Source organism: Pogoniulus pusillus, chromosome 41 (assembly GCF_015220805.1).
Source record: "Pogoniulus pusillus isolate bPogPus1 chromosome 41, bPogPus1.pri, whole genome shotgun sequence".
Lineage (NCBI taxonomy): Eukaryota > Metazoa > Chordata > Aves > Piciformes > Lybiidae > Pogoniulus > Pogoniulus pusillus.
In genome coordinates this window covers 932,377-956,610 of record NC_087304.1, presented here as the reverse complement: position 1 = coordinate 956,610, position 24,234 = coordinate 932,377, and the positions used below count along the sequence as shown (strand labels likewise).

Here is a 24,234-nt window from a genome sequence, read left to right as displayed (position 1 = left end):
CCCCCGCGCCACCGGGCCCGGGCGCTGCCTGCGCCTGCGCGGGCCGGAAGTGGGGCAGGGCGCGCGGCAGCATGGCGGCCGCTCGCTGCTTGCGGCTCTGCGGGCGCTGGCGCCCGGCGCTGCTGGCCCCGGCGCGGCGCCGCCGCCTCCTGCCCGCCGCCTCCTCCGCCGCACCGCCCCCGGGCCCGCCGGGCTTCGCGCCGCCGGCCCGCGCCGCCTTCAGCACCGGCCTGCCGTGGCGCCAGCAGAACCCCGGTGGTCTGGCGGGTGGCGACGCGCTGGAAGGAGGCGGCGGCGAGGACGGCGGCGGCGGCGGCGGGGCGGATGCTGGCGGCGCCGCTCCGGTCATGACGGCGCTGACACCGCTGATCGTCCCGGAGCATTTCCCCAACGTGCCTCTCATCGCCGTGACGCGCAACCCTGTCTTCCCTCGCTTCATCAAGATCATCGAGGTGAGGCGCGGCCGAGGCAGGAGCAGCGGTCCGGGGCCGGCGCTGGCCCCAGCCGGCCCGGCTGGAGACCGGGTGCTGGCCGCCAGGGAGGCGGGCGCCGAGGAGTCGGCCCATGGCTCGGGCGCGGCTGTGCAGCTTCTCCCGGCCCCGGCCGAGAGCCCTCGGAGAGGCGCAGCGGTCCCGGCCGGAGTTCGCTTGTGCGCGGCGTGACCGCCCCGGCCGAGCGCGCAGGACCGGGGCTGGTGTCCCGCTGCGGGTCAGGGCGGTGCTGCCTGGCTCAGAGCCTCGCTCCCTGTCGTTAGGGGCTGCGTTCAGTGGCAGCGTAGGGGGGCAGCAGCAGTGTGGCGCTTCGCAGCCCTCTGCCCCGCAGCCGGTGTGAAACTGCTGAGAGGCTGCCGGAGCTCCGGAGCAGGCTGCCCGAGAGGTTCTGGAGTCTCCTTCTCAGGAGACTTTCAAGCCCCATCTGGGTGTGTTCTGTGTGACCTGCCCCGAGCCATGCTGCTCTGGCCGGGGGGGCTCGGAGTGGTGATCTCTGGCGGTGCCTCGCAGCCCTCTCCGCGCTCTGGCGCTGCCCCGGGCCGTGGTTTCTCAGTCGCTGTGTTTCAGCAGTGTTGCATCACGCAGCAGAGCTGCCGCTAACGGGGAAGGTCACCGATCCTCGCACAGCCTCTTTCTTGCTGGCTTCTCGATGTTCTTTTGCTGAAGGTTAAGCAAATGTGGCCTTGGTCTGGCTTTGTGGGCTGCTGTCGCACCCCCAGGAGCAGTGCTTGTGAGAGCAGCAAGCTGAGCTGCAGGAAGAAAGTTGGTGCAGAGCAGCACTGCTGTGGTGGGTGGGAGAGGGCTGAGAGGTGGCAATGGTCAGCAGAGCTTCCCAGAGAGGCATCTTTGCCCTCTGCACCCTCATCTGCATTCTTCAGATCCATGACTTGACCTCTCAGGGCAGCAAGACCTTTTGCTTCTGGAATGCAAACTTTTTGGAGCAAGGAGCTGCCCTCACTGATGTTTTGCTGATGATAGAACAGAGTCGCTTCAGTTGGAAGAGACCTCTGAGATCACTGAGTCCAACCTTCAACCTCACGTTTGGCTGGGTTAATGCTTGGCTGTCCCTGTGGTGTCATTTATCACGGTGTGTGCCCGCATCTAGCAAGCGCAACCTTCAGTGTGCTGTAGCTGTGCTGAGGGCAGGGACAGCTCATTCCTGTGCTCCTCAGGGCACTGTTAGCTCTGAGCTGTTCGTTCCAGTGCACAGAGCAGCAGTGGCTTGCATGGAGCTAAAGGTGAGAGCTCTCTCGTACCCTGCCTGTTCTCCCTGCTGCCATCTCATGCTCTGTGCACCGTGACAAGTTCCATCTGACCACGAGGAGGGACTTCTGTGTTTAAGGGTGGCAGAGCCCTGGAGCAGGCTGCCCAGAGAAGCTGTGGAGTCTTCATCTCTGGAGACAACCAAACCCCCCCGGATGTGTTCCTGTGTGGCCTGTCCTGGGTGACCCTGCTCTGGTGGTGGGGGGCGCTCAGTGATCTCCAGGGGTCCCTGCCAGCCACTACCATTCTGTGGCTCTGATCCAGTGCAGTGTGGAGCTGTCAATCCTCCTCTTTGTGTCGGTGCCCATGACAGTGCCAAGCCCAGCTTTGCCACATGTTGTGCTAGACTAACCCGGGGGTGCCAGGGTTAGAACAGGCCAACAGTGGTGCTGTTGCCTGGGCTGCTCTGTTATAGACTTACAGAATGTCAGGGGTTGGAAGGGACCTCTGGAGATCATCCAGTTCAACCTCCTGCCACAGCAGCATCACTCGGGGCAGCTCACACAGGAACACACCCAGAGGGATCTTGAAAGTCTCCAGAGAGGGAAATTCCACAACCTCTCTGGGCAGCCTGCTCCAGGCCTCCAGCACCCTCACACCAGAGGACTGCCAAGGCCACTTTGGGTATTGTCAGAAGCACTGGGTGGAGAGCTGGGACAGAGGGGCAGAAGGGTGACAGCAGCAGAAGTGCTGTTCAGGTGACAGATTTGTGGCCTGTAAGGCTGGCACAGGTGAGGTCTGGTTCTTCTCCCTGCCTTCAAGCTTCACTTGTGTGCTCAGTCAGCTGCTCCAAATACTCACAGTTCATGTTCCTCTTCTGTTCTTCCACTTCCATCTCACTGGCCCCTAACAGGGGCAGGGCTGGAAGAATCCAGGATGGAGCTTCATAAACCTCCTGAGTGAATCAAATCCTGCCTGGGGGGGCAGAGCTTACAGCAGATCACCTCTGACCTCTTACCTGTCCTTGTCCTAGGTGAAAAACAAGAAGCTGGTGGAGCTGCTGAGGAGGAAAGTTCGCCTTGCCCAGCCTTATGCTGGTGTCTTCCTTAAGAAGGATGATAAGTGAGTTGTTCAGCCCCAGCAGCAGGGGGCTGGGGGGCGCTGGAGCAGGGCTCTGACCTTCCCTGCCCATGGTGCTGGTACGGAAGTTCTGTGTGGGCTTCCACCACCCTCATGCTCCCACAGCTTCACTGCCACCACCAGCACTGCTGGGAGCTTGGGTCCTGCTTTGGAAAAGGCTGTTCTTGACTGGAGGGGGGAGATGAGCCATGCAGGGAGCTGGGTGGCGTGGGAGGGGGCTGGGGGTGGCAGCAGTGGGGGTAAAGGGCAGGCTCTGTGCTCCTCCACCCCTGCAGCCAGCGCTTGCTCCTCTCCTTTCTCGTCTCACCTGCTCCCATGAGAGGCTCAGTGTCTGCCCCGTTGTGGTTTTCCTGGCAGCAATGAGTCTGACCTGGTGGAGGATCTGAATGAGATCTACCAGATGGGAACTTTTGTGCAGATCCATGAGATGCAGGACCTCGGGGACAAGCTGCGCATGATCGTGATGGGACACCGCCGGTAACTGCACAGCCCTCCCCGGCCCCCTGCTCCTGCTGCCACCCCCCCGTGGGCAACCTCCTGATACTGCCCTGCTGCTCTTCTGTGACAGAGGGGACAGGTTGGCCCCTGGGCCCTGTTCTGCAGACCCTGCCCCAGTTTTGTTGCCCTTCTCTCGACCTGCTCCAGCTCCTCAGTGTCCTTATGGGAGTGAGAGGCACAAAACAGGACCCAGGATTTGAGGTGTGGCCTCACCAGTGCCTAGTACAGAGGCATGATCACTTCTCCTGCTGCCCACACCAGTGCTGAGCCAGGCCAGGCTGCTGGTGCCCTTCCTGCCCACCTGGGCACATTGCTGTCTTGTTTGATTGGATTTTGGCACTAGTGCAGCTGTTGGCTTTGTTTTGCCTGGAGCAGACAGGGAAGATGTGGGGCACTGCTCTGAGTCCCAGACACTGCCCCGTGGTGGCCCTGGGAAGCACACTGCCTGTCAGCTGGGTTTGCACTTCTGCAGCTGGTTTAAGCTGATAGTTTCTGGCAGAGATGTTGTCAGCTGCCCTTGGCCACTCATGGCTTTATAGAGTGGTTTGAGTTGGAAGGGACCTCAAAGATCATCCACTCCCAGCCCCTCTGCCATCTCTTCCAGTAGCTCAGGTTGCTCATGGCCCTGCCCAACCTGGCCTTGAACACCTCCAGGGAAGAGACATCCACAGCCTCCCTGGGCAGCCTGTGCCAGTCTCTCCTCACCCTCACTCTCAGCAATTTCTTCTCCTCTCCACATTTAGTCCCCACTCTCCCAGCTCAAAGCCATTGGCCCTTGGCCTGGCACTCCCAGCTCTTGTCAAGAGTCCCTCCCTAGCTTCCCTGGAGCCCCTTCAGGCACTGCAAGGCTGCTCTGAGGACTCCCTGGAGCCTTCTCCAGGCTGAGCAGCCCCAACTCTGGGAGCCAGCAGGCTCAGACACCGAGGGGCTCATCCAGCAGGCAGTTAACTTCCCTTGTTCAGTGCCCTCAGTATCCATCCCCTGCCTGTGCTGGGTTGCTGCACCAGGCCAGTCCCCTTGGCCAGAGCCTGCAGTTCTGCTTTACTCCAAATACAGCTTAGGCTCTTCTGATGCTGAGGGGCTGAAGTCAGCAGCAGAGGGGAGTTGACTCTTGCTGGTCTCTTTGGCTTCCAGGATTCGCATAAACAGGCAACTGGAGGTGGAGCCTGAGGAGCCTGAGAACAAGCAGAAGACCAGGAGGAAACAGAAGCGCTCCAGGAAGGAGGCTGAGGAGGAGCCTGGGGCAAAGGACCAGGCTGTGGAAGTGGTGCTGGATCCTGTGGCTCCTTCCTCACAGGAGGTTCTCATGGTAGAAGTGGAGAATGTGGTTCATGAGGATTTTCAGATCACAGAGGAGGTTAAGGTGGGTGGCTGGAGGCTGGACTGGTCCTCTACAGTTGCATTTACACTTGGTGGGTTCAGAGGGAGAGTTCTAGAACTGAGCTCTGGCTTCAGGCTTCAGAAAGCAGCTGCTGCATGCCACGGGGAGGCTACATCAGAATCACTGCAGCAGCTCAGCTCCTTCAAGCTGCTCACCTCAGAAGGCTGCTGAAGGGACTTTGGGCTCTGCTGAAGTCTGTGTGATGCTCTCTGCCAAGCAGAGGCTTTGCTCCAAGGTGGCCTGAGTGGTCAACCTGCTGATGTGCACTGACCAGAAGCAGCTCAGCTTTGTGCATGCAGGGAGCAGGCTGCAGCCCTTCTGCTCCCTGCCTGGAGCAATGAGTGCCCAGCCCCAGGAGTCACAGCACCCCGTGCCAGATGGGTGCCAGATGGGTGCCAGGGGCTGCGTTGCTGTGTGCAGGGCCTGGGGAATGGCCTCTCTGTGCTGAGGCCTTGCCTGGCCCTTTGCAGGCTTTCAGCTGATGTTTGTTGGTGGTTTGCAGGCTCTTACTGCAGAAATTGTCAAGACCATCAGGGACATCATTGCCTTGAACCCCTTGTACAGGTAGGTGTGCTCCACACACTGCCCTGCTTTGGGAGCAGGAGGCCTCAGGCTGGAGGACCATGAGAGCTTCTCTTCCCCCTGCCCTTTGCTCCAGGGGAGGGCAGAGATGATGAAGTTGCCACCTAGAGCTGTGTTGTGTGTGAGCTTCAGCATCCATTCTTGGCAGCAGAGGGAGGGGCTGGAAACCTGCTGAGAAGTGGAGGTTGGAGGCAGGGCTGGAGGCCTGTGCAGCTGAGCTGGGTTTGAGTGCAGCTGAGCTGGGTTTGAGTGCAGCTGAGCTGGGTTTGAGTGCAGCTCACTGCAGTGCCATGGTCTGGTCCCTGTCAGATGAGTGTAGCAAGAGACAGCTCTGCTGGCACACACAGCCCCCAGGGTGCTCTGCACTGGAGGAGCCCTTAAAGATCATCTGGTTTCTGGTTCCAAGCCACTGCCATGGGCAGGGACACCTCCCATAGCCCAGGTGGCTCAAGGCCTTGAAAACCTCCAGGGAGGGGACATCCACAGCCTCCCTGGGCAAAGCTGTTGCAGAGCTCCCCCACCCTCATGGGGAGGAATTTCTTCTTAAAGTCTATTCTAAATCCAGCTTCTCCCAGCTCAAAGCCATTGTCCTTGGCCTGGCACTCCCAGCCCTTGTCCAGAGTCCCTCCCCAACTCTCCTGGAGCCCCTTCAGGTACTGGAGGGTTGCTCTAAGGTCTCCCTGAAGCCTTCTCCAGGCTGAACAACCACAGCTCTGCTAGGCTGTCCCCACAGGGGAGGTTCTCCAGCCCCTGGATTACCTCTGTGTTCTCCTCTGGGCTCTAACAGTTCCACCTCCCTCCAGGAGAGCATTCCAGAGCTGTGGCTTCCCTGGCAGTGCCCATTCCTTCCATCAGCTGGTTTCTGTTGGTCACTGAGTGCTGGCTTGGTCACACTGCCAGTGCCAGGCTCTGCTGGGGCTGAGCTGAGTTGGGTTTCTTTCCTCTGGCAAGAGAAGGACAGAAGCCCAAGAGCACTCCTTTGTGCCTGGCAAGGCTCACACAGCATTTTGGGGTTTCCTGCCTTGTGTTTCAGAGAGTCTGTGCTGCAGATGATGCAGGCAGGGCAGAGGGTGGTGGACAACCCAATCTACCTGAGCGACATGGGGGCAGCGCTGACCGGGGCAGAGTCCCACGAGCTGCAGGACATCCTGGAGGAGACCAGTGTAAGGAAGCCTTCAGCTGCAGCTCTGCTCAGCCTGCACTGTGTGCCAGCAGAATGGGCTGGCTTGGAAGGGCCCTTAAAGGTCATCCAGCTCCAGCCCCCTGCCATAGGCAGAAACACCTCCACCAGCACAGCTGCTCAAGGCCTCAGCCAGCCTGGCCTTGAGCACCTCCAGGCAGGAGGCAGCCACAGCCTCCCTGGGCAGCCTGTGCCAGTCTCTCCCCACCCTCACTGCCAACAATTTCTTCCTCCTCTCCACTCTCACTCCCCCCTCTCCCAGCTCAAAGCCATTGTCCTTACCCTGGCAATCCCAGCCCTTGTCCAAAGTGCCTTCCCAGCTCTCCTGAAGCCCCTTTAGGCCCTGGAAGGCTGCTCTAAGGTTTCCCTGGAGCCTTCTCTTCTCCAGGCTGCACACCCCCAGTTCTCCCAGCCTGTCCCCATAGCAGAGATTCTCCACCCTCTGATCATCCAGAGGCCTCCTCTGGACACTTTCCAACAGCAGAGGGGCAGAATCCCCTCCCTGAGCTGCTGCTCTCACACTCTTCCTCTGATGCAGAGGTTTTTCTTGCCCCACTGATTCCCTGCTGTGGAGCTGCTGCTCTCTCCTCCCCATCTGCAAGTGCTGGAGAGTTCTGGGCAGCCCTTTGGAGATTTTGGTTCTGCCCTCAGTGGGAGCTGGCAGCAGCATCCCAGTGCCTGGAAGCTGTGTGTCTGTTGCAGATTCCCAAGAGGCTCTACAAGGCTCTTTCCCTGCTGAAGAAGGAATATGAGCTGAGCAAGCTGCAGCAGCGCCTGGGCAGGGAGGTGAGTCCCTGGGGAGCACAAAGCTTCTGCTGTTAGCCCTGAGTCCAGTCCTGTGCTGCTTAGCATAGCCAGGGAAGGGTTTTAAAGCAGGACATTGTGCACACTCTGGAGGGGAGTTCTGGCAGGGTTAGGCTTTGACCTTCTCCTGTTAGAAGTGTGTTTGTTCAGGCACTGCTAAGAGGAGCAAGGTGTGAGGCTGCTGCTGTTCAGTTCTGTCTCTTGTGGTTTCATGCAAGCAGCTGACCCTTAGGGAACTGCAGTTGAGCATCTTTGTGAAAGCAGAGTCTTGGGGTCACTGAGGTTGGAAAAGAGATTCAAGATTATCCAGTCCAAATGTAACCCAACTTCCATGACCACTGAACTACAGCCTGAAGTGCCATGGCCACAGGGTTCTGGAGCACCTCCAGCCAGGGGCACTCCACCACCTCCCTGCACAGCCTCTGCCAGGCCCTGACCACTCTGGCACCAAAGACATTTTTCCTCCTCTCCAACCTAAGCCTCCCCTGGCACAATTCCAGGACATTTCCTCTCCTTCCACTCACCTGGTCCCCGGCAGCAGAGCCCAACCCCCACCTGCCTGCAGCCTCTTCTCAAGGAGCTGCAGAGAGCAATGAGGTCTCCCTCAGCCTCCTCTGCTCCACACTGCTCACTCCCAGCTCCCTCAGCTGCTCTTCCCCAGCCCTGTTCTCCAGACCCTTCCTCAGCTTGATTGCTCTTCTCTTGGACCTGCTCTGGCCCCTCAATGTCCTTCTTGGAGTGAGGGACCCAAAACTGATTCCAGCCTCAGCAGTGCCCAGCACAGGGACCTTTGGGTGGCATTTTCAGTGGCTGAGAAGTGTTTGGAAGCTTCGCTGGCTTGCAGCAGGAGCAGCAGAGTTACTGCTCTGGTGCTTTGTCTAGGTCGAGGAGAAGATCAAGCAAACACACCGCAAATACCTCCTGCAAGAGCAGCTGAAGATCATCAAGAAGGAGCTGGGGCTGGAGAAGGAGGACAAGGATGCCATAGAGGAGAAGTTCCGGGAGCGGCTGAAGGACCTGCAGGTGCCCAAGCACGTGATGGACGTCATCGACGAGGAGCTGAACAAGCTGGGCCTGCTGGATAACCACTCCTCAGAGTTCAAGTGAGTGCTGCCTCTGCCCTCTGCTCTCACAGAACCTGGGGGCTTGGCAGGCACCTCTGGAGGACATCAGTCAGAGCAAGGGCACCCAGGGCAGGGCACGCAGCAACACAGCCAGGAGGCTTTGGAGAGGCTCCACAGCAGGAGACTCCACAGCCTCTCTGGGCAGCCTGCTCCAGGCTCTGCCACCCTCACAGGGACAAGTTTTCCCTCCTGTTCCTGTGGCACCTCCTCTGCTCCAGCTGGCACCCAGTGTCCCTTGTCCTGCCACTGGACATCCCTGAGCCAAGCCTGGCTCCAGCCCTGCACATCTGTATCGCAGCACTGGGGGCAGCCTTCAGGCTGCTCTGCTCCAAGCTGCCTCAGCCTGGCCCACAGGAGATGTTCACTGCCTGCAGCAGCTTCCTGGCTCTCTGCTGGGCTCTCTCAGTTTCCTGAGGTCCTTCTTGAACTGAGGGGCCCAGAACTGAACCAGATGCAGCCTCACCAGGGCAGAGCAGAAGGGCAGGAGAACCTCTCAACCTACTCACCACAGCCCTTCTAATCCCTTGGCCTTGGCACCCTTCTGTCCAGCAGCACCCTCAGGTCCCAGTGGGTCAGCCCCCAGGGTATCCTGGCCCATGGGTGAGATGGTTTGGGTGTTGCCCCCCCCACTCTGTGAATCACCCAGACCAGGCTCTGGCTCTGGGAATTGAATGAAGCTTTTCTGTTTGCAGCTTAGCACAAAGCACCAGCAGAGAGTTACAGGATACACAGCTAGAGACAGACATAGACAAGGTGAAAGGTAACACAGAAACACAGCAGCCCCCCAGAAACCTGAGTCCCCAGGAGCAGCTCCCAGCTGCCCTTCCCTCTTCTCCCACCCCTCTCTGCCTTACCCCAGACGTTGCCTTGTGCCCAAGGAAGAGTGGAGGGTGGGCCAGGGGGCAGGGAGCAGGTGGATTAGTCAGGTTAGAGAGAGAAGAAATGCAGCCACAGCCCGGACAGAGAGCAACTCCCTTAGCTGTGCTGGGATTCTTGCTCTTGTACCTCTCAGCAAGCCTATGAGTGCAGCAGCCATCACCATTGCTTCCTCTCACAGCCTGGGATCCAGTTCTCACCAAAGCACTCCAGCTAGCTTCAGACTAGCACAGTGGGGCTGTCCTTGCCCAGGTGCCAGACTCTGCCCTTGCTGGGCTCCGTTTCTCCGCAGGCAGCTCTCCAGCTTGTGCAGCTCCTGCCGCCTGGCAGCTCAGCCTGAGGGGCAGGTAGCTCAGCCTGAGGGGCAGGCAGCTCAGCCTGAGGGGCAGGCAGCTCAGCCTGAGGGGCAGGCAGCTCAGCCTGAGGGGCAGGCAGCTCAGCCTGAGGGGCAGGCAGCTCAGCCTGAGGGGCAGGCAGCTCAGCCTGAGGGGCAGGCAGCTCAGCCTGAGGGGCAGGCAGCACAGCCTGAGGGGCAGGCAGCTCCTGCTCCCAGCTCCAGAGGAGCAGCAGCTGACCCCACTCTGGCAAGCTCTCACCTCAAGGCTTCTCTCCTTCTGTCATGGTTTGGTTTTAGCCCTGAGTGTGGCAGCTGATGACATCCCAGGTCTGGGATTGTTCTCCAGCCCTCCTGGTTCAATTTAGTTCACCTCTTTTGATCGTTTCAGGTCTTCTCTTGCTAGGAAGAAAGGATTTGATTACTATTTTGGAGGAGGGGAGGGATGAGAAGGGAGTGAAGACCAACTCAAAAGGGCAGCAGTGTGTGCCTGGATCAGAGAGTCACAGAATGCCAGGGCTGGAAGTGACCTCTGGAGGTCATCCAGCCCAAGCTCCCTGCCAGAGCAGCATCAGCAGGGCAGGGCACACAGAACACATCCAGGTGGCTCTGAAAGTGTGCAGAGAAGGAGGCTCCAGAGCCTCTCTGCTGTTCTTGCCTCAGCCTCCTGCTCTCAGTAGTTTGTGTCCCAGCTGCTCTGGTGAGGCTCTCCTGCAGGGCCGAGGGGCAGGCAGGAGCTGGCAGCTGCCAACTGGCTCTGTCTGTGCCTCTCAGTGTCACTCGGAACTACCTGGACTGGCTGACATCCATCCCCTGGGGCAAGTGCAGTGAGGAGAACCTGGAGCTGTCCCGAGCCCGAGCAGTCCTGGAGGAGGATCACTATGGGATGGACGACGTCAAGAAGCGAATCCTGGTGAGGCAGGGGTGGGCAGAGTGCCCCTCTGCACACTGCTGAGCACCAGGCTCTGGGGGGCTGCCCTCAGCCTGTCATGGACTGAGCAGAGGGCAGTGAGCAGTCCTGTGGGGGTCACTCATGGCAGCGATTCCAGCCCAGGGGGAGCAGCTCTGCTCTGATCACTGTGACCAGACTGCTGAAGTGGTTCCACTTGCCTGGCAAAGCTGCTGCCCTTCCCAGACATCTCTGCTCAGCTCTGGAAAGGAGAGGGAGGGTAGCTAAGGTGCCTGTTTGCCTCTCAGCCTGTCCCCAGGGCTGTGTGGGGTGCTGAAGGGTTTCTGGTCCCTGCAGCACAGCCCTTACAAGTAGCCCTGGGTGGTTTTCAGCCTTGCCTTGTTCCACAACCTCTGTCCCTTCTGCCTGAGGCTGTGCCCCTGTGCTTGCTGTGGGTTAGACACGAGCAGATGCTGGGAGCAGCTTGCAGTGGAGCTGCCCAGGGCCAGGAGCAGGCTGCTCCCTGGAGCTAGAGGGTAAAGCACTGGAAGGCAGCCCCAGCACTGGCAGCGTTTCTGGCGAGCTGAGCAAGGGCATGGCAAGGCCCAGTGGAGGGGACAGAGGAGCAGAGCTGGACTTCAGCAGATGCTGGTGAGGGCTGGGCAGGGCTGGGGCAGCTGTTGAGTGCAGCCAGCCTTAAGTGTGGCCACTTCCTTCCAAAGGGGGCAGCAGGCCCTTGTCCCTTGCTGTTCCCAGTACAGCAGAGCTTTGTCTTGCCTTGGGGACAGCATGGATGGCACTGAGGCCCCCTCAGTGATGGGGCACAGAAGCTATAGAGGCACCTCCCAAGCCAGCAGCACAACACTGGTCCAGATCTGGTGCCTGTAGCATGAGCAGGAACTGCTGGAGAGGGTCCATAGGAGGCTACCAAGATGATCAAAGTGCTTCCTCCAGCAGCAGGTCACAGAGGCACTGAGCTAACCAGGCTGGGAAAGACCTCTGGGAGCATCCAGTCCAACCCAGCACCTAACCCTGCTGATGAACTAACCCCTGGCACCAAATGCCTCATGCAGCCTCCTCTGAAACACCTCCAGGGATGGGCACTCCACCACCTCCCTGGGCAGCCCATCCCAATGCCAATCACTCTCTCTGGGCACAACTTCCTCCTCACATCCAGCCTGAGCCTGCCCTGGCACAGCTTGAGGCTGGGTCCCCTTCTTCTGGCCCTGGCTGCCTGGCAGCAGAGCCCAACCCCACCTGGCTACAGCCTCCCTGCAGGCAGCAATGAGCTCTGCCCTGAGCCTCCTCTGCTGCAGAGTGCACCCCCCCCCAGCTCCCTCAGCCTCTCCTCACAGGGCTGTGCCCAGCCCCTTGCCAGCTTGGGGCTGTGCCCTCTTGTTCTGTCAGTGTTTTGGTGTGGCTGCTGCTGCCCTCTGCTCACTGCTGCTGCTCCCTCTGCCCTGCAGGAGTTCATAGCAGTCAGCCAGCTGCGGGGATCCACCCAGGGCAAGATCCTCTGCTTCTATGGCCCCCCCGGGGTGGGCAAGACCAGCATCGCGCGCTCCATCGCCAGGGCCCTCAGCAGGGAGTACTTCCGCTTCAGCGTGGGGGGCATGACCGACGTGGCAGAGATCAAAGGACACAGGTCAGTGGCACCTCAGCTCTCCTCTGCCCCACAGCTCGTGTGGCCACAGCTGGGACCCACCTGCAGCTGCCAGCGTCTGTGGCTGCAGCTCTGATGGGAGCTGGGAGCCAGGGAGGGGTGGGAAGGGGCAGGATGTGGAACACAGGCAGGGCCCTCCGGGTGCTGGCACTGCCTGCTCCCCTGGCAGGGCTCTGAATGGCTCTGTGTGGTGCCCAGAAGTGCTGGGCTGATGCCAAATGCTCCTGCATGTCTGTGAGTGCCAGGGCTGGAGAAGGGAGGCAGCTTGGGCAGGACCATTGGCATGGTCAGGTGTGATTTGGACTTGGTTTGAGGAGTCAGGAGGAGGTTCTGCCTGAGGAAGACTTGGGAGCAGGAATATTCCTGGGGGGAACAGGAAGACCTGGGTACAAAAATCAGGCAGAGACACCTGGAGCCCAGACTCTGACTCACTGTCACAGGTTCTGCAGGGTGAGGTGAGCCTGAGAGGCTCTGCCCTGTGCAGAACAGAAGCAGAGAGAAGCATTGAGGAGAGCAGCTCTGAAGAGAGAGGCCTGGGAGTGTTGGGTGCTGAGCAGCTCCCCAGGAGCCAGCAGTGCCCTCCTGCAGCCCAGCAGGCAGCTGTGTGCTGGCTGCAGCCAGAGGAGTGTGGGCAGCAGGACAGGAGAGGGGATTGTGCCCCTTGGCTCTGCTCTGCTCAGACCTCACCTCCAAGCCTGCCTCCAGCTCTGCTGTCCCCAGCAGAAGGACACAGCTGTGGAGTGAGGCCAGAGGAGGCCACGAAGATGCTGCTAGGGCTGGAGCAGCTCTGCTGTGAGCACAGGCTGAGGGAGTTGGGGATGCAGCCTGCAGAGGAGGAGGCTCCAGGGGACCTCAGAGCTGCTGCCAGTGCCTGGAGTGATCACAGTGTCACAGTATCATCAGGGTTGGAAGAGACCTCACAGATCATCAAGTCCAACCCTTTAGCACAGAGCTCAAGGCCAGACCATGGCACCAAGTGCCATGTCCAGTCCTGCCTTGAACAGCTCCAGGGACGGCGACTCCACCACCTCCCCGGGCAGCCCATTCCAGTGTCCAATGACTCTCTCAGGGAAGAACTTTCTCCTCACCTCCAGCCTAAATCTCCCCTGGCACAGCCTGAGGCTGTGTCCTCTTGTTCTGGTGCTGGCCACCTGAGAGAAGAGAGCAACCTCCTCCTGGCCACAACCACCCCTCAGGTAGCTGCAGACAGCAATGAGGTCTGCCCTGAGCCTCCTCTTCTCCAGGCTAACCAATCCCAGCTCCCTCAGCCTCTCCTCGTAGGGCTGTGCTCAAGGCCTCTCCCCAGCCTCGTCGCCCTTCTCTGGACATGCTCAAGCATCTCAATGTCCCTCCTAAACTGGGGGGCCCAGAACTGAACACAGCACTCAAGGTGTGGTCTAAGCAGTGCAGAGTACAGGGGCAGAATGACCTCCCTGCTCCTGCTGGCCACACCATTCCTGATGCAGGCCAGGATGCCACTGGCTCTCTTGGCCACCTGGGCACACTGCTGGCTCATGTTCAGGCAGGTATCAATCAGCACCCCCAGATCCCTCTCTGTCTGGCTGCTCTCAGCCACTCCGACCCCAGCCTGTATCTCTGCATGGGGTTGTTGTGGCCAAAGTGCAGCACCCTGCACTTGGAGCTATTGAACTCCATCCCCTTGGACTCTGCCCATCTGTGCAGGCAGTCAAGGTCCTGCTGCAGAGCCCTTCTGCCCTCCAACCCAGCCACATCTGCCCCCAGCTTGGTGTCATCTGCACACTTGCTGATGACTGACTCCATGCCCTCATCCAGATCATCTATGAAGATGTTAAAGAGGATGGGGCCCAGCACAGATCCCTGAGGGACACCACTAGTGACAGCTGCCAGCTGGATGTGGCACCATTCACCACCACTCTCTGGGTCCGGCCCTCCAGCCAGTTCCTAACCCAGCACAGAGTGTTGCCATCCAAGCCATGGGCTGATAGCTTAGCCAGCAGTTTGCTGTGGGGGACAGTGTCAAAGGCCTTGCTGAAGTCCAGACAGAGCACATCCACAGGCTCCCCACAGCCACCAAGCAGTCACCTGATCATAGAAGGAGATCAGGTTGGAGAGGCAGGATCTGCCCTTCCTAAACCCATGCTGGCTGCAGAGGGTCTTGTGCTGAGGTGGTCTGAGCCAGGCCAAGGGCAATAAGAAGTTCTTTAGTGTGAGGCTGGGGAGAGCCTGGCACAGGCTGCCCAGGGAGGCTCTGTCTGCCTCCTGCCTGGGACTGTTCAAGGCCAGGCTGGGTGAGGCCTGGAGCAGCTGAGTCTGACTGAGAGGAGTCCCTGCCCGTGGCAGGGGATGGAGCAGATAAGCTCTGAGGTCCCTGCCAGCCCGAGCCCTTCTGGAATTTTCTGGACTCCTCTGGGTGCTCTCTGCTCTGTGCCTCTTGGCTTCACTCTCCTGCTCTGCTCCTGCACCTTCCTGGAGACTGCTGCAGAAGAAAGGTTGTGCTGAGCAGTTTGCTCCTCAGGCCCCAGGCTTGGGCTGTTGTCTCTGTCCAGGGAAGGGATCAAATGTGCCCTTTGCCAGCTCTGCTGCACCCAAAACAGCACAACAAGAGATTCCTCCTCACACAGCCCTGCCCTGAGCCTCCTCACACAGCCCTGCCCTGAGCCTCCTCACACAGCTCTGCCCTCAGCCTCCTCACACAGCCCTGCCCTCAGCCTCCTCACACAGCCCTGCCCTCAGCCTCCTCACACAGCTCTGCCCTCAGCCTCCTCACACAGCTCTGCCCTCAGCCTCCTCACACAGCCCTGCCCTCAGCCTCCTCACACAGCCCTGCCCTCAGCCTCCTCACACAGCCCTGCCCTCAGCCTCCTCACATAGCTCTGCCCTCAGCCTCCTCACACAGCTCTGCCCTCAGCCTTACCTCTTTGTTTTAACTCATTAAATTCGAGGGAGGCTGAAGCTGAAGTCTGCAGCCCAGGAGTGTCCTGCCAGAGGTTCTGTGACTGCTGCTGGCCCGGCTGGGGCTGGCTGTGTGCTGTGCTGCTGGGGAGCAGAGGCAGCAGCTTCTTGCCCAGCAGCACACAGCTGCTCCCCAGCTGAGCTGTGCTGTGCTGTGCTGTGCTGGTGGGGAGCACTTGGGTGGCTGCAGAGGCAGCAGCTTCTTGCCCAGCAGCACAGAGCTGCTCCCCAGCTGAGCTGTGTGCTGTGGGCAGAGCTCTGCAGGGCTCCCCTGACTCCAGTCTCTGCTGACACAGGAGGACCTATGTTGGAGCAATGCCAGGGAAGATCATCCAGTGCCTGAAGAAGACCAAGACAGAGAACCCTCTGATCCTGATCGATGAGGTGATGTGCCTGGGCTTGCTTCTGGGGCTTGCTCCTCAAGGCAACTCTCAATTCCTGACCCCAGAGGGAAAGGTGAAGCAGGAACTCTCCTGAAAATCCCAGGGGGTTACTCAGATGAGGTCCTGTGCTGCCAGTGGTGCCAGGGTGACAGTGGCACCTTAGAGCCTGTGTTTTCTCTTTCCCAGCTGACTTTGGCTTCAGTGTCTCAGCTGTCCCCTCTCAGCTCTGTGCCAGGAGCAAGCTGCTTGCAGCCCATCTGTGCTCTGCTTGGAGAGTGAAGCAGTCAGGGCTGGCAGCCTGCTGCTTTGGGGAGGAGCAGAGGAGGTCAGGCTGTGACAGCAGCTGGGCAGAATAAAGGTCTCCTTGGCCCCCTTCTGTGCCATGCCTGGGCAAGACCAACAGCAGAGGTCTTGGGAGTGGTGTGGAGGGCAAAGGAACTGGGTGCTGAGTGGTGTAACCAGTGAGCACCTCCATCTGGAAGGTGTCCCAGGCTGGAGGCTGTGGCACTTGTCCCTGGGTGGTGCTGCTGAGGAGCCTTGGCTGGCTGCAACACACATCCATGCTGGCAGTGCTGCTCCCCAGAGCGCTGCTGAAGGGGGCAGCAATGCTGGGCATGGTCCTGGGCAGCCAGCCCCAGGTGGGGCCAGGCAGGATGACCTGGAGAAGCCTCAGACAGTGGCTGTGACAGCAGCCAAGGCTCCCAGCTGAGCTGTGCTGAGTGGCTGTGTGCAGGCCCCTGGCACCTTGGGCAGGGTGGGCAGAGGCTTAGCTGCCTCACCTGAGGGGGGCTGCAGGAGAGCTGGGGAGGGGCTTTGGCAAAGGCATGGAGTGGCAGGGCAAGGAGAGATAGCTGCAGGCAGCTGGGCTGGAGCTGGTGCAGAAGTTCCTCCCTGTGAGGGTGGTGAGGCACAGAGCAGGTTGCCCAGGGAGGTTGTGGAGGCTCCAAGCCTGGAAGTGCTCAAGGCCAGGTTGGGAGAGGCCTTCAGCAGTGTGGTGTGGTGGGAGGTGTCCCTGCCCATGGAGCTGGATGATCTCTAAGGTCCCTTCCATGCCTGCCTGCACCCTGTGCACACTGGGGGGGCTCACAGCACTCCTCCTGGGAGCTCACTCTGCTGCTGGCTCTCTGCACACTCCCCGGGACTTGCTGCTGCCCTGCAGCCCCTGGAGGTCTGGGCCTGCTCAGCTGTGCCATGTGCTGCTGGGGTAGGACAGTGGGGCCTGGGCTGAGTGCCCAGGAAGGTGACAGCCTGGCAGGGGCTGCTGATGACCAAACAGGTGCAGGTGCTCAGGTGGCACCATAAAGGACTCTGTGGTGAGAAACTTCTTAGAGCATTTCAGGTTTCTCCCCCCAGGTGGATAAAATAGGAAGAGGCTATCAGGGGGATCCATCCTCAGCCCTTCTGGAGCTGCTGGACCCAGAGCAGAACTCCAACTTCTTGGATCATTACCTTGATGTTCCTGTGGATCTGTCCAAGGTAATTGCCTGTTCTGCAGAGCTGGGATGTGTCTGTGTCTGCAGGGGTGTCCTGGCCACCAGGAGCTGCTGGTGTGGTGCTCAGTGGGAAAGCTGGGCAGAGGGGATTGAGGCTCCAGTGCCAGGGAGCTGCCTCTGCAGGAGCTGGCTTCAGCCAAGTGTCTCGCAGCCCCAGCCACAGCTCCCTGCAGAGCCAAGGACGCAGCTGTGTGGCCTCAGGCAGAAAGGGCAGGAGGTGCTCTGTGTCCTGAGTGGCAGAGCTCTGCCAGCAGAGGTGGCCTCATGCTGCTGGGAGTTCTCTGCACTGCTGCTGCAAACACAGACCCACGGCTGGGGCACTTCTCTGCTGCCTCTGCAGGAGGCAGCAGCAGCCAAGCAGTGAGCTCTGGATGTCCCCAGGCCACAGCTTTCAGGTCCACCTTAGGCCACATCCCGGTGGCAGCTTGGGTCTAGGGGCAGGGAGCATCCTGCTGCAGGGGTCTCACATCCAGAGCTTTGCCTGTGAGCAAAGGCAGAAGTGAGGAGGTAGTGCCTGGGGGATGCTGAGGGGCCTGGAACAGCTGTGTGGTGAGACCTGGGGCTGCTTAGACTGGAGGGGGGAAGGCTGGGAGGGGATCTGAGCAGTATCTGTCCGCATCTGAGGGGTGGGGGGGCAAGAAGAGGCCAGGCTGGGGCAGGCTGTGTTCTGTGGTGCCCTGTGAAAGGAAAGGGGCAGTGGATGCAAACTGGAACACCTCAGCAGGAGGAGAACCTTGCTGGGTGTGAGGGTGCTGGAGGCCTGGGGCAGGCTGCCCAGAGAGGCTGTGGAGTCTCCTCCAGAGCGAGACCTACCTGGGTGTGTGCTGTGTGCCCTGCCCTGCCTGCCCCTGCTCTGGCAGGGGGCTTGGACTGGCTGATCTCTGGAGGCCCCTGCACCCCTCCCGTTGTAGGGGTTGATGAGGATGTTGAAGAGTTCTTGTGGTGCTTCCAGGTGCTCTTCATTTGCACTGCCAACGTGACCGAGACCATCGCCGAGCCGCTGCGGGACAGGATGGAGCTGATCAATGTGTCAGGCTACGTGGCCGAGGAGAAGCTGGCCATTGCTGAGGTGAGGGCAGTCTGCCAGCCTGCTGGCACCTGCTGCAGGGCACTCAGCAGCTTCAGCCTTGCCTCTGTACAGCCAAAACCATGAGGCAAGTGGCATTGTGACAGAGGCCCTCTGCTCTGAGCCCCATTTCAGTGCCTCCAGGGCTCTGAGTGCTCCGGCAGGGGGAGGTGGAAGCAGCAGGCTCTTGTCACAGCCCCTGAGAGCAGCCAGGCAGAGAGGGAGCTGGGGGGTACTGGCTGGCAGCAGCTCAACATGGGCCAGCAGTGACCAAGAGGGCCAATGGCATCCTGGCCTGGCACAGGAGCAGTGTGGGCAGCAGTGCTCAGCACTGCTCAGGCCACACCTTGAGTGCTGTGTCCAGTTCTGGGCTCCTCAGGTTAAGAAAGATGTTGAGGTGCTGGAAGGTGCCCAGAGCAGGGCAGAAAGGCTGGGGAGGGGCCTGGAGCACAGACCTGTGAGGAGAGGCTGAGGAGCTGGGGGTGTGCAGCCTGCAGCAGAGGAGGCTCAGGGCAGAGCTCATTGCTGCCTGCAGGGAGGCTGTATCCAGGTGGGGTTGGGCTCTGCTGCCAGGCAAGCAGCAACAGAAGGGGACACAGCCTGAAGCTATGGCAGGGCAGGTTCAGGCTGGATGTTCGGAGGAAGTTGTTGGTAGAGAGAGTGATTGGCATTGGGATGGGCTGCCCAGGGAGGTGGTGGAGTGCCCATCCCTGGAGGTGTTTCAGAGGAGGCTGCATGAGGCACTCGGTGCCAGGGGCTGGTCCATTAGCAGAGGCTGGGTGAAGGTTGGACTGGATGCTCCCAGAGCTCTGTGGTGCTTCTCTCTTTCAGAGGTACTTGGTCCCTCAAGCACGAGTCCTGTGTGGCCTGGACGAGAGCAAAGCCCAGATCACCCCCGAGGTGCTGACTGTGCTCATCAAGCAGTACTGCAGGGAGAGCGGAGTGAGGAACCTGCAGAAGCAGGTGGAGAAGGTGAGGGCAGAGGGCAGCTGGTGCCTGCCTGCGCCTGCTCAGCCCTGGCTGCACAACCCAGCTGCTGTGTCCTGCAGGTGCTGAGGAAATCTGCCTACAAGATCGTGAGTGGAGAGGCAGAGACAGTGCAGGTGACCCCCGAGAACCTGCAGGACTTCGTGGGCAAGCCTCTGTTCACCGTGGAGCGCATGTACGACACCACTCCCGCGGGGGTGGTGATGGGGCTGGCCTGGACAGCCATGGGTGAGGCACCGGCACGGGGCGTGGCTCCATTCCCGGGGGTGGCAGAGCCTGGCAAAGTGGCACTCACCCGGTGGCACTGCTGGCTCTGCTCATCTGCTGCTGCCACCAGGAACAGTAACTGTGGCCCCTGAGTCCCTCACTGCTATGAACGACCAAAGACTCCCAGCACGCAGGAAGGCAGCTCTGGAGCTCAGCCAGCCCAACCTCTGCCCCAGCAGGGCACCCACAGCAGCCTGCCCAGCAGCACAGTGGGCAGGTGGGGTTGGGAGCTCTGCAGAGAAGGAGACTCCACAACCTCTCTGGGCAGCCTGCCCCAGGCCTCCAGCACCCTCACACCAAACAGGTTTCTCCTCCTGTTGAGAAGGAACCTCCTGGATTCCAGTTTGCATCCATTGATCCTTGTCCTGTCCCTGGGCACCAGGGAGCAGAGGCTGGCCCCAGCCTCTTGACACCTGCCCTTCAGATATGGATGAGCACTGAGAAGTCTCTTCCTTTACAGTAACTCTTTCAGGTGGCCTTTAGAGGTCACTTCCAGCCCAAAGCATTCTGTGACTGCTGCTTCCCTGACAAAGGGACTCTTTCTTGGTCCCTTGCCCAGGCTCACTTTAGCTTCAGGCCAGCACACTTTCTGCTCCATGTCCCACCTGAGGAGCAGCAGGGACTCAGCATCAGGCCTCTGAGAGAAGGCCAAGCCTTGTGTCCATGCTGGAGACATCAGTCTCCACCAACAGCTGAAGGGGCCAGGCTGGGCCAAGCTCTGTTCAGTGGTGTCCTGTGTCAGGTCAAGAGGCAATGGACACAAACTGACACCCAGGAGGTTGCATCTGAACAGGAAGAAAAACTTCCTCCCCAGGGTGCTGGAGGCATGGAGCAGGCTGCCCAGAGAGGTTGTGGAGTCTCTGGAGAATTCCAAGCCTCATCTGGATGTGTTCCTGTGTGCCCTGCCCTGGCAGGGATGTTGGGTCCCTTCCAACCCCTCCATGCTGGGATTCTGAAGGCTGGAGGTGCCAGTCTGACCTCTGGCACAGCCTGGCTGTGCTGTGTCTGCTCAGTGGTGTCCCACAGCTGGCTTGGCCCTCGATGCCAGGAGCACTCTGCCAGGGTGGGTGCAGTTGTGGCTGCACCATTCATTTCCTTCCCTCATGACCTGGGGGTTCCTGAGCCCCACTCCTGCAGGTGCAGTGCAGGGCAGAGTACTGCCTGCTCCCAGGGGCCTGGGCTGCACTTCAGTGGTTCAGAGGGAAGTGGTGGCTGGGGTGGAGGGGAAGTGGGTACCTGACACTGGGGGCTGCAGTGGTGTGAGCTCAGCTTCCCCCCTGGCTAGGGAGAGCCTGAACCCCCCTTCTAGGAACTGTCTGTATCCACTGCAGAGGGCTGCAGTGCTGTGCAGTGTGAAGTGCAGTGGAGCAGTGGATGGAGACTCAGGGCAGTGCTGCTGAGGTTTCCTGAGGGGCTTTCAGCTCTTTGCACCCCACAGCTCCCAGCAGAGAGCTCCAGGTCCACGCTGCTGATGCTCCTGCACCACCAAACTCTGCTGCTCACCCCCAGGACGTTGCTTTCCTTTGCCTCCTTAGGAGGTTCCACTCTGTTTGTTGAGACATCCCTGAGGCGGCCCAAGGACAAGGAGAACAAGGATGGGTCCCTGGACCTGACAGGGCAGCTGGGAGATGTGATGAAGGAGAGTGCCAAAATAGCTTACACCTTTGCCAGAGCCTTCCTGATGGAGAAGGAGCCCAGCAATGACTTCCTCATGACTTCCCACATCCACCTGCATGTGCCAGAGGTGAGCTGGAGCAGCCCCCCCAGAGCCTGCAGCACAGCTGGGCTGGGCTGAGCCTGGGAGGTGCCTTCTGTGTGCTCTGCAGCGTGCCCAGTGCCAGGCAAACCTGGCAAAGGAAGGCTCTCTCCTCGGGGTGCCGTGGGAACAGGAGCTGTGCTTCCGTCCCTTCTGCAGCAGGCTTGTGGGGGCACACAGAGGCTTGGGTGCTGCTGCAGGCAGTGCAGCTGCTGGCCCTGGGCTGCGGGTGGGGAGAGCACAGCAGAGGGAGAAGCGTTTGGGGTGAGAGGCACAAGGAGAGCCAAGCTGAGGTCTCTCTGGTTCCAGACCTTCAGGAGAGCTGCAGGGCACTGAAGTGCAGTTACAGATCCCACTGCTGGTCCCTGTGCTGTGCTTCCTTGGCCCTCTCAGCAGTGGGATGAAAGTGAAGGGCCCCAGGTCTCAGGGGGCTCAGCACTGCAGCAGGCTGTGGGCAGGTGCTCCAGGGTGACAGATTCTGGGCTCTGGTTGTGCCCAAGCTTTGCTCCTGGCTGCAGCTGCTCCATGTGCTGCTTTCCTGCAGGAACAGGCAAATGTTCCTCTGCCTCTGCTCACTTCTGCTCTTCCCTCACGGTTCTGTTTGGTCTCAGATGGATCCAGACTGCCTCTACTTTAGGCCTGGGGTTTATTTAACTTCCTAAATCATTTTTTGCTGTCTTAAGTGACAGGATGAGGGTCAGTGGTTTAAAATGAGAGCAGAGCAGACTGAGATTGGCTGTGAGGAACAAGTTCTGCACCAGGAGGCTGCTGGAACACTGCAACAGGTTGCCCAGAGAGGTGGCTGAGGCCTCATGCCTGGAGATAGCCAAAGTGAGGCTCACAGGGCTCTGGGCAACCTGATCGAGCTGAGCATGGCCCTGCTGAGTGCAGGGCTTGGACTGGACGAGCTTTGGAGCTCCCTTCCAGCTCAGGCCATTCTGTGACTTTCAGCGTTGCCTCCTGCTGCCCTCTTGCCCCTGCTGCTGAGCTGTTCTTGTGCCCGCGGCTGGCTCAGCTCCAGGCACTGCTGCTGGCTCTTGCTCCTTGTCCATTCAGAGCCCTGAGCCCGATGAGCTCTGTGGTGGCAGGAGGCCTCCTGGGCTCTCTCCGGGTGAAGGAGAGGCCTGGCAGAGCTGTTGGCTGCAGACTGCCAGCAGTGGCAGCCCTGCCCCGGCCCTCCCAGCTGGCAGCAGCGGAGCGGAGGCTCTGCCTGGCTGCGCTGCCCTGCCGGAGCCGAGGGGCAGCTGCTGGGTTTCTCTGGGCAGGGAGCCACGCCGAAGGACGGCCCCAGCGCAGGCTGCACCATCGTCACGGCGCTGCTGTCGCTGGCCACGGCCCGCCCCGTGCGGCAGAACCTGGCCATGACCGGGGAGGTGTCGCTGACCGGCAAGATCCTGCCCGTGGGCGGCATCAAGGAGAAGACAATCGCGGTAAGGGCTCCGCTGCCTGCGTGCCCTGGCCTGGGCTCAGCGCTGCCTGCTGAGTGCCCTGCTTCAGGGCCTGCTGGCGGCACAGAGGGGTCCTGCTGGTGCCTCTGGCTGTCGGGGGCAGGTGGGAGCCCAGGCTTGGTGCCAGGGCATCTGTGCTGATGCACTTAGAAGAGCAGTGGAAGTGAGGGTGGGAGGTGCCATCAGACTGGCAGTGCTGCCACCAGGCTGCTGTGGCCCAGCAGCCTGGGCTGGGTTAAGTGGCCTGTTGGAGGAGGGCATCCAGTATGGATCTGACAGTATCCACAAGGGATCAGCCTCAAGGTTCTCTTCCCCAGCTCCAGCTTCAATTTCTCTGGCTTAAAATTGCAGATTGAGTTGGAGCTCTTCAGCCTGGAGAGGAGAAGGCTCCAGAGAGACCTTAGAGCCTTGCAGGACCTGAAGGGGCTCAGGAGAGCTGGGGAGGGACTTTGGACATGGGCTGGGAGTGCCAGGCTAAGGGCCAATGGCTTTGAGCTGGGAGAGGGGAGAGTGAGAGGGGAGAGGAGGAAGAAATTGTTGAGTGAGGGTGGGGGGAGACTGGCAGAGGCTGCCCGGGGAGGCTGTGGCTGCCTCCTGCCTGGAGGTGCTCAAGGCCATGGCAGGGGGCTGGAACTGGATGATGCTGAAGGTCTCTCCCAAGCCCAGTCCCGCTCTGGGACTCAGATGCATTCCCATGGGGTGCTCTGCAGCTCTACTGCCAGGCCTTGCACTTCCCCTGTGAGGCCTTCGTGCAGCAGCAGCAGCTTCATCTGCTGGGCCTTGTGAGCTCTCTGCACTGGGCAATCTCAGCTGGGTTCTCTGCAGCACTCCAGCAGGCACTGGTTTGTACTGGTGGCTGCTTCTGGTTGCTTTTCTGGTTCCAGCCCTTAGCAGTTCTCAGAATGCTGCTCTCACAGATGCAGGACCCCACCCCTAGAGTGAGTGGGTACCAATGAGCCCCTCCCTGCATGGCTCCACTTTCTGTGCTCCCTCCCATGCAGACATCAAGATCAAAAGGTTCTGAGGATGCTGCAGGTTGGGCTGCTAAGCTGTTGATAATCCTTCCTCTGATCCTGGGCTTTATCCTCCCCCAAGGGAGCTCAGACTTCCCGAGCTGTCAGACAGTGTAGGGGTGGCTGTAAACAGCCCCCAGGGTGCTGCCAGAGCCCTCCCACAGCACCTCCCGGGGAGCTGGGACTGAGAGTTCTGGGGGCTTGGGGAGATCTGGAACTTGGCTCCACCCTTGGTGACAGCTCTAAGCTCTTGCTGCTCTGCAGGGCACTGCCAGGTGATGCTTCTCCAGAGCTCTCTGTGCAGTGGAGGTGCTGCTGCTGGGCTGCCAGCACTGGCAGCTGTCCCCTCTGTCTCCGCAGGCCAAGCGTGCAGGCGTCACCTGCGTGGTGCTGCCCTCCGAGAACAAGAAGGATTTCTACGACCTGGCAGGCTTCATCACGGAGGGGCTGGAGGTGCACTTCGTGGAGCACTACAAGGAGGTGTTTGACATAGCCTTCCCCAAGCTGGATTCTGCCGGAGGATGATGTCCAGCCCCCGGTGCTGGAAGCTGATCTGTCCCCTGGTGCCCAGCCCCGGGCGCGGGGTGAGCTGGGGCCGCCCTGCAGCGGGACAGGAGCTCTCGCTGCGGCCCAGCTGCTGCCGGCTCGGCTGGCAGGAAGCAGCTGAGACTGCACTGAGCTGCCCCACGGCAGGGGGCAATAAAGTTGTGAGGTTTAGCTCA

General features: G+C 60.3%; 1 protein-coding gene across 1 annotated transcript; it reads left to right on the top strand.

Moving 5' to 3' along the window:
- Window positions 1-223: 223 nt before the first annotated feature.
- Window positions 224-24,234, top strand: LONP1 (lon peptidase 1, mitochondrial). Its single transcript, XM_064175346.1, has 18 exons — window positions 224-452; window positions 2,728-2,816; window positions 3,192-3,311; window positions 4,467-4,695; window positions 5,216-5,277; window positions 6,329-6,458; window positions 7,178-7,261; window positions 8,162-8,382; window positions 10,388-10,526; window positions 11,969-12,147; window positions 15,396-15,483; window positions 16,836-16,958; window positions 17,928-18,044; window positions 18,873-19,013; window positions 19,091-19,256; window positions 20,831-21,039; window positions 22,317-22,481; window positions 23,873-24,234. The coding sequence occupies exons 1-18, from the start codon at window positions 348-350 to the stop codon at window positions 24,035-24,037; spliced, it is 2,532 nt and encodes an 843-aa protein (XP_064031416.1). The 5' UTR covers window positions 224-347; the 3' UTR covers window positions 24,038-24,234.

Excerpts from the sequence above, each read along its gene's own strand:
- LONP1 (XM_064175346.1), top strand. The coding sequence starts at position 348 with ATGACGGCGCTGACACCGCTGATCGTCCCGGAGCATTTCCCCAACGTG. Across the intron at positions 7,262-8,161 it reads AGCAGCGCCTGGGCAGGGAG|GTCGAGGAGAAGATCAAGCA; the intron begins GTGAGTCCCTGG and ends TGCTTTGTCTAG. Across the intron at positions 12,148-15,395 it reads GCAGAGATCAAAGGACACAG|GAGGACCTATGTTGGAGCAA; the intron begins GTCAGTGGCACC and ends CTGCTGACACAG.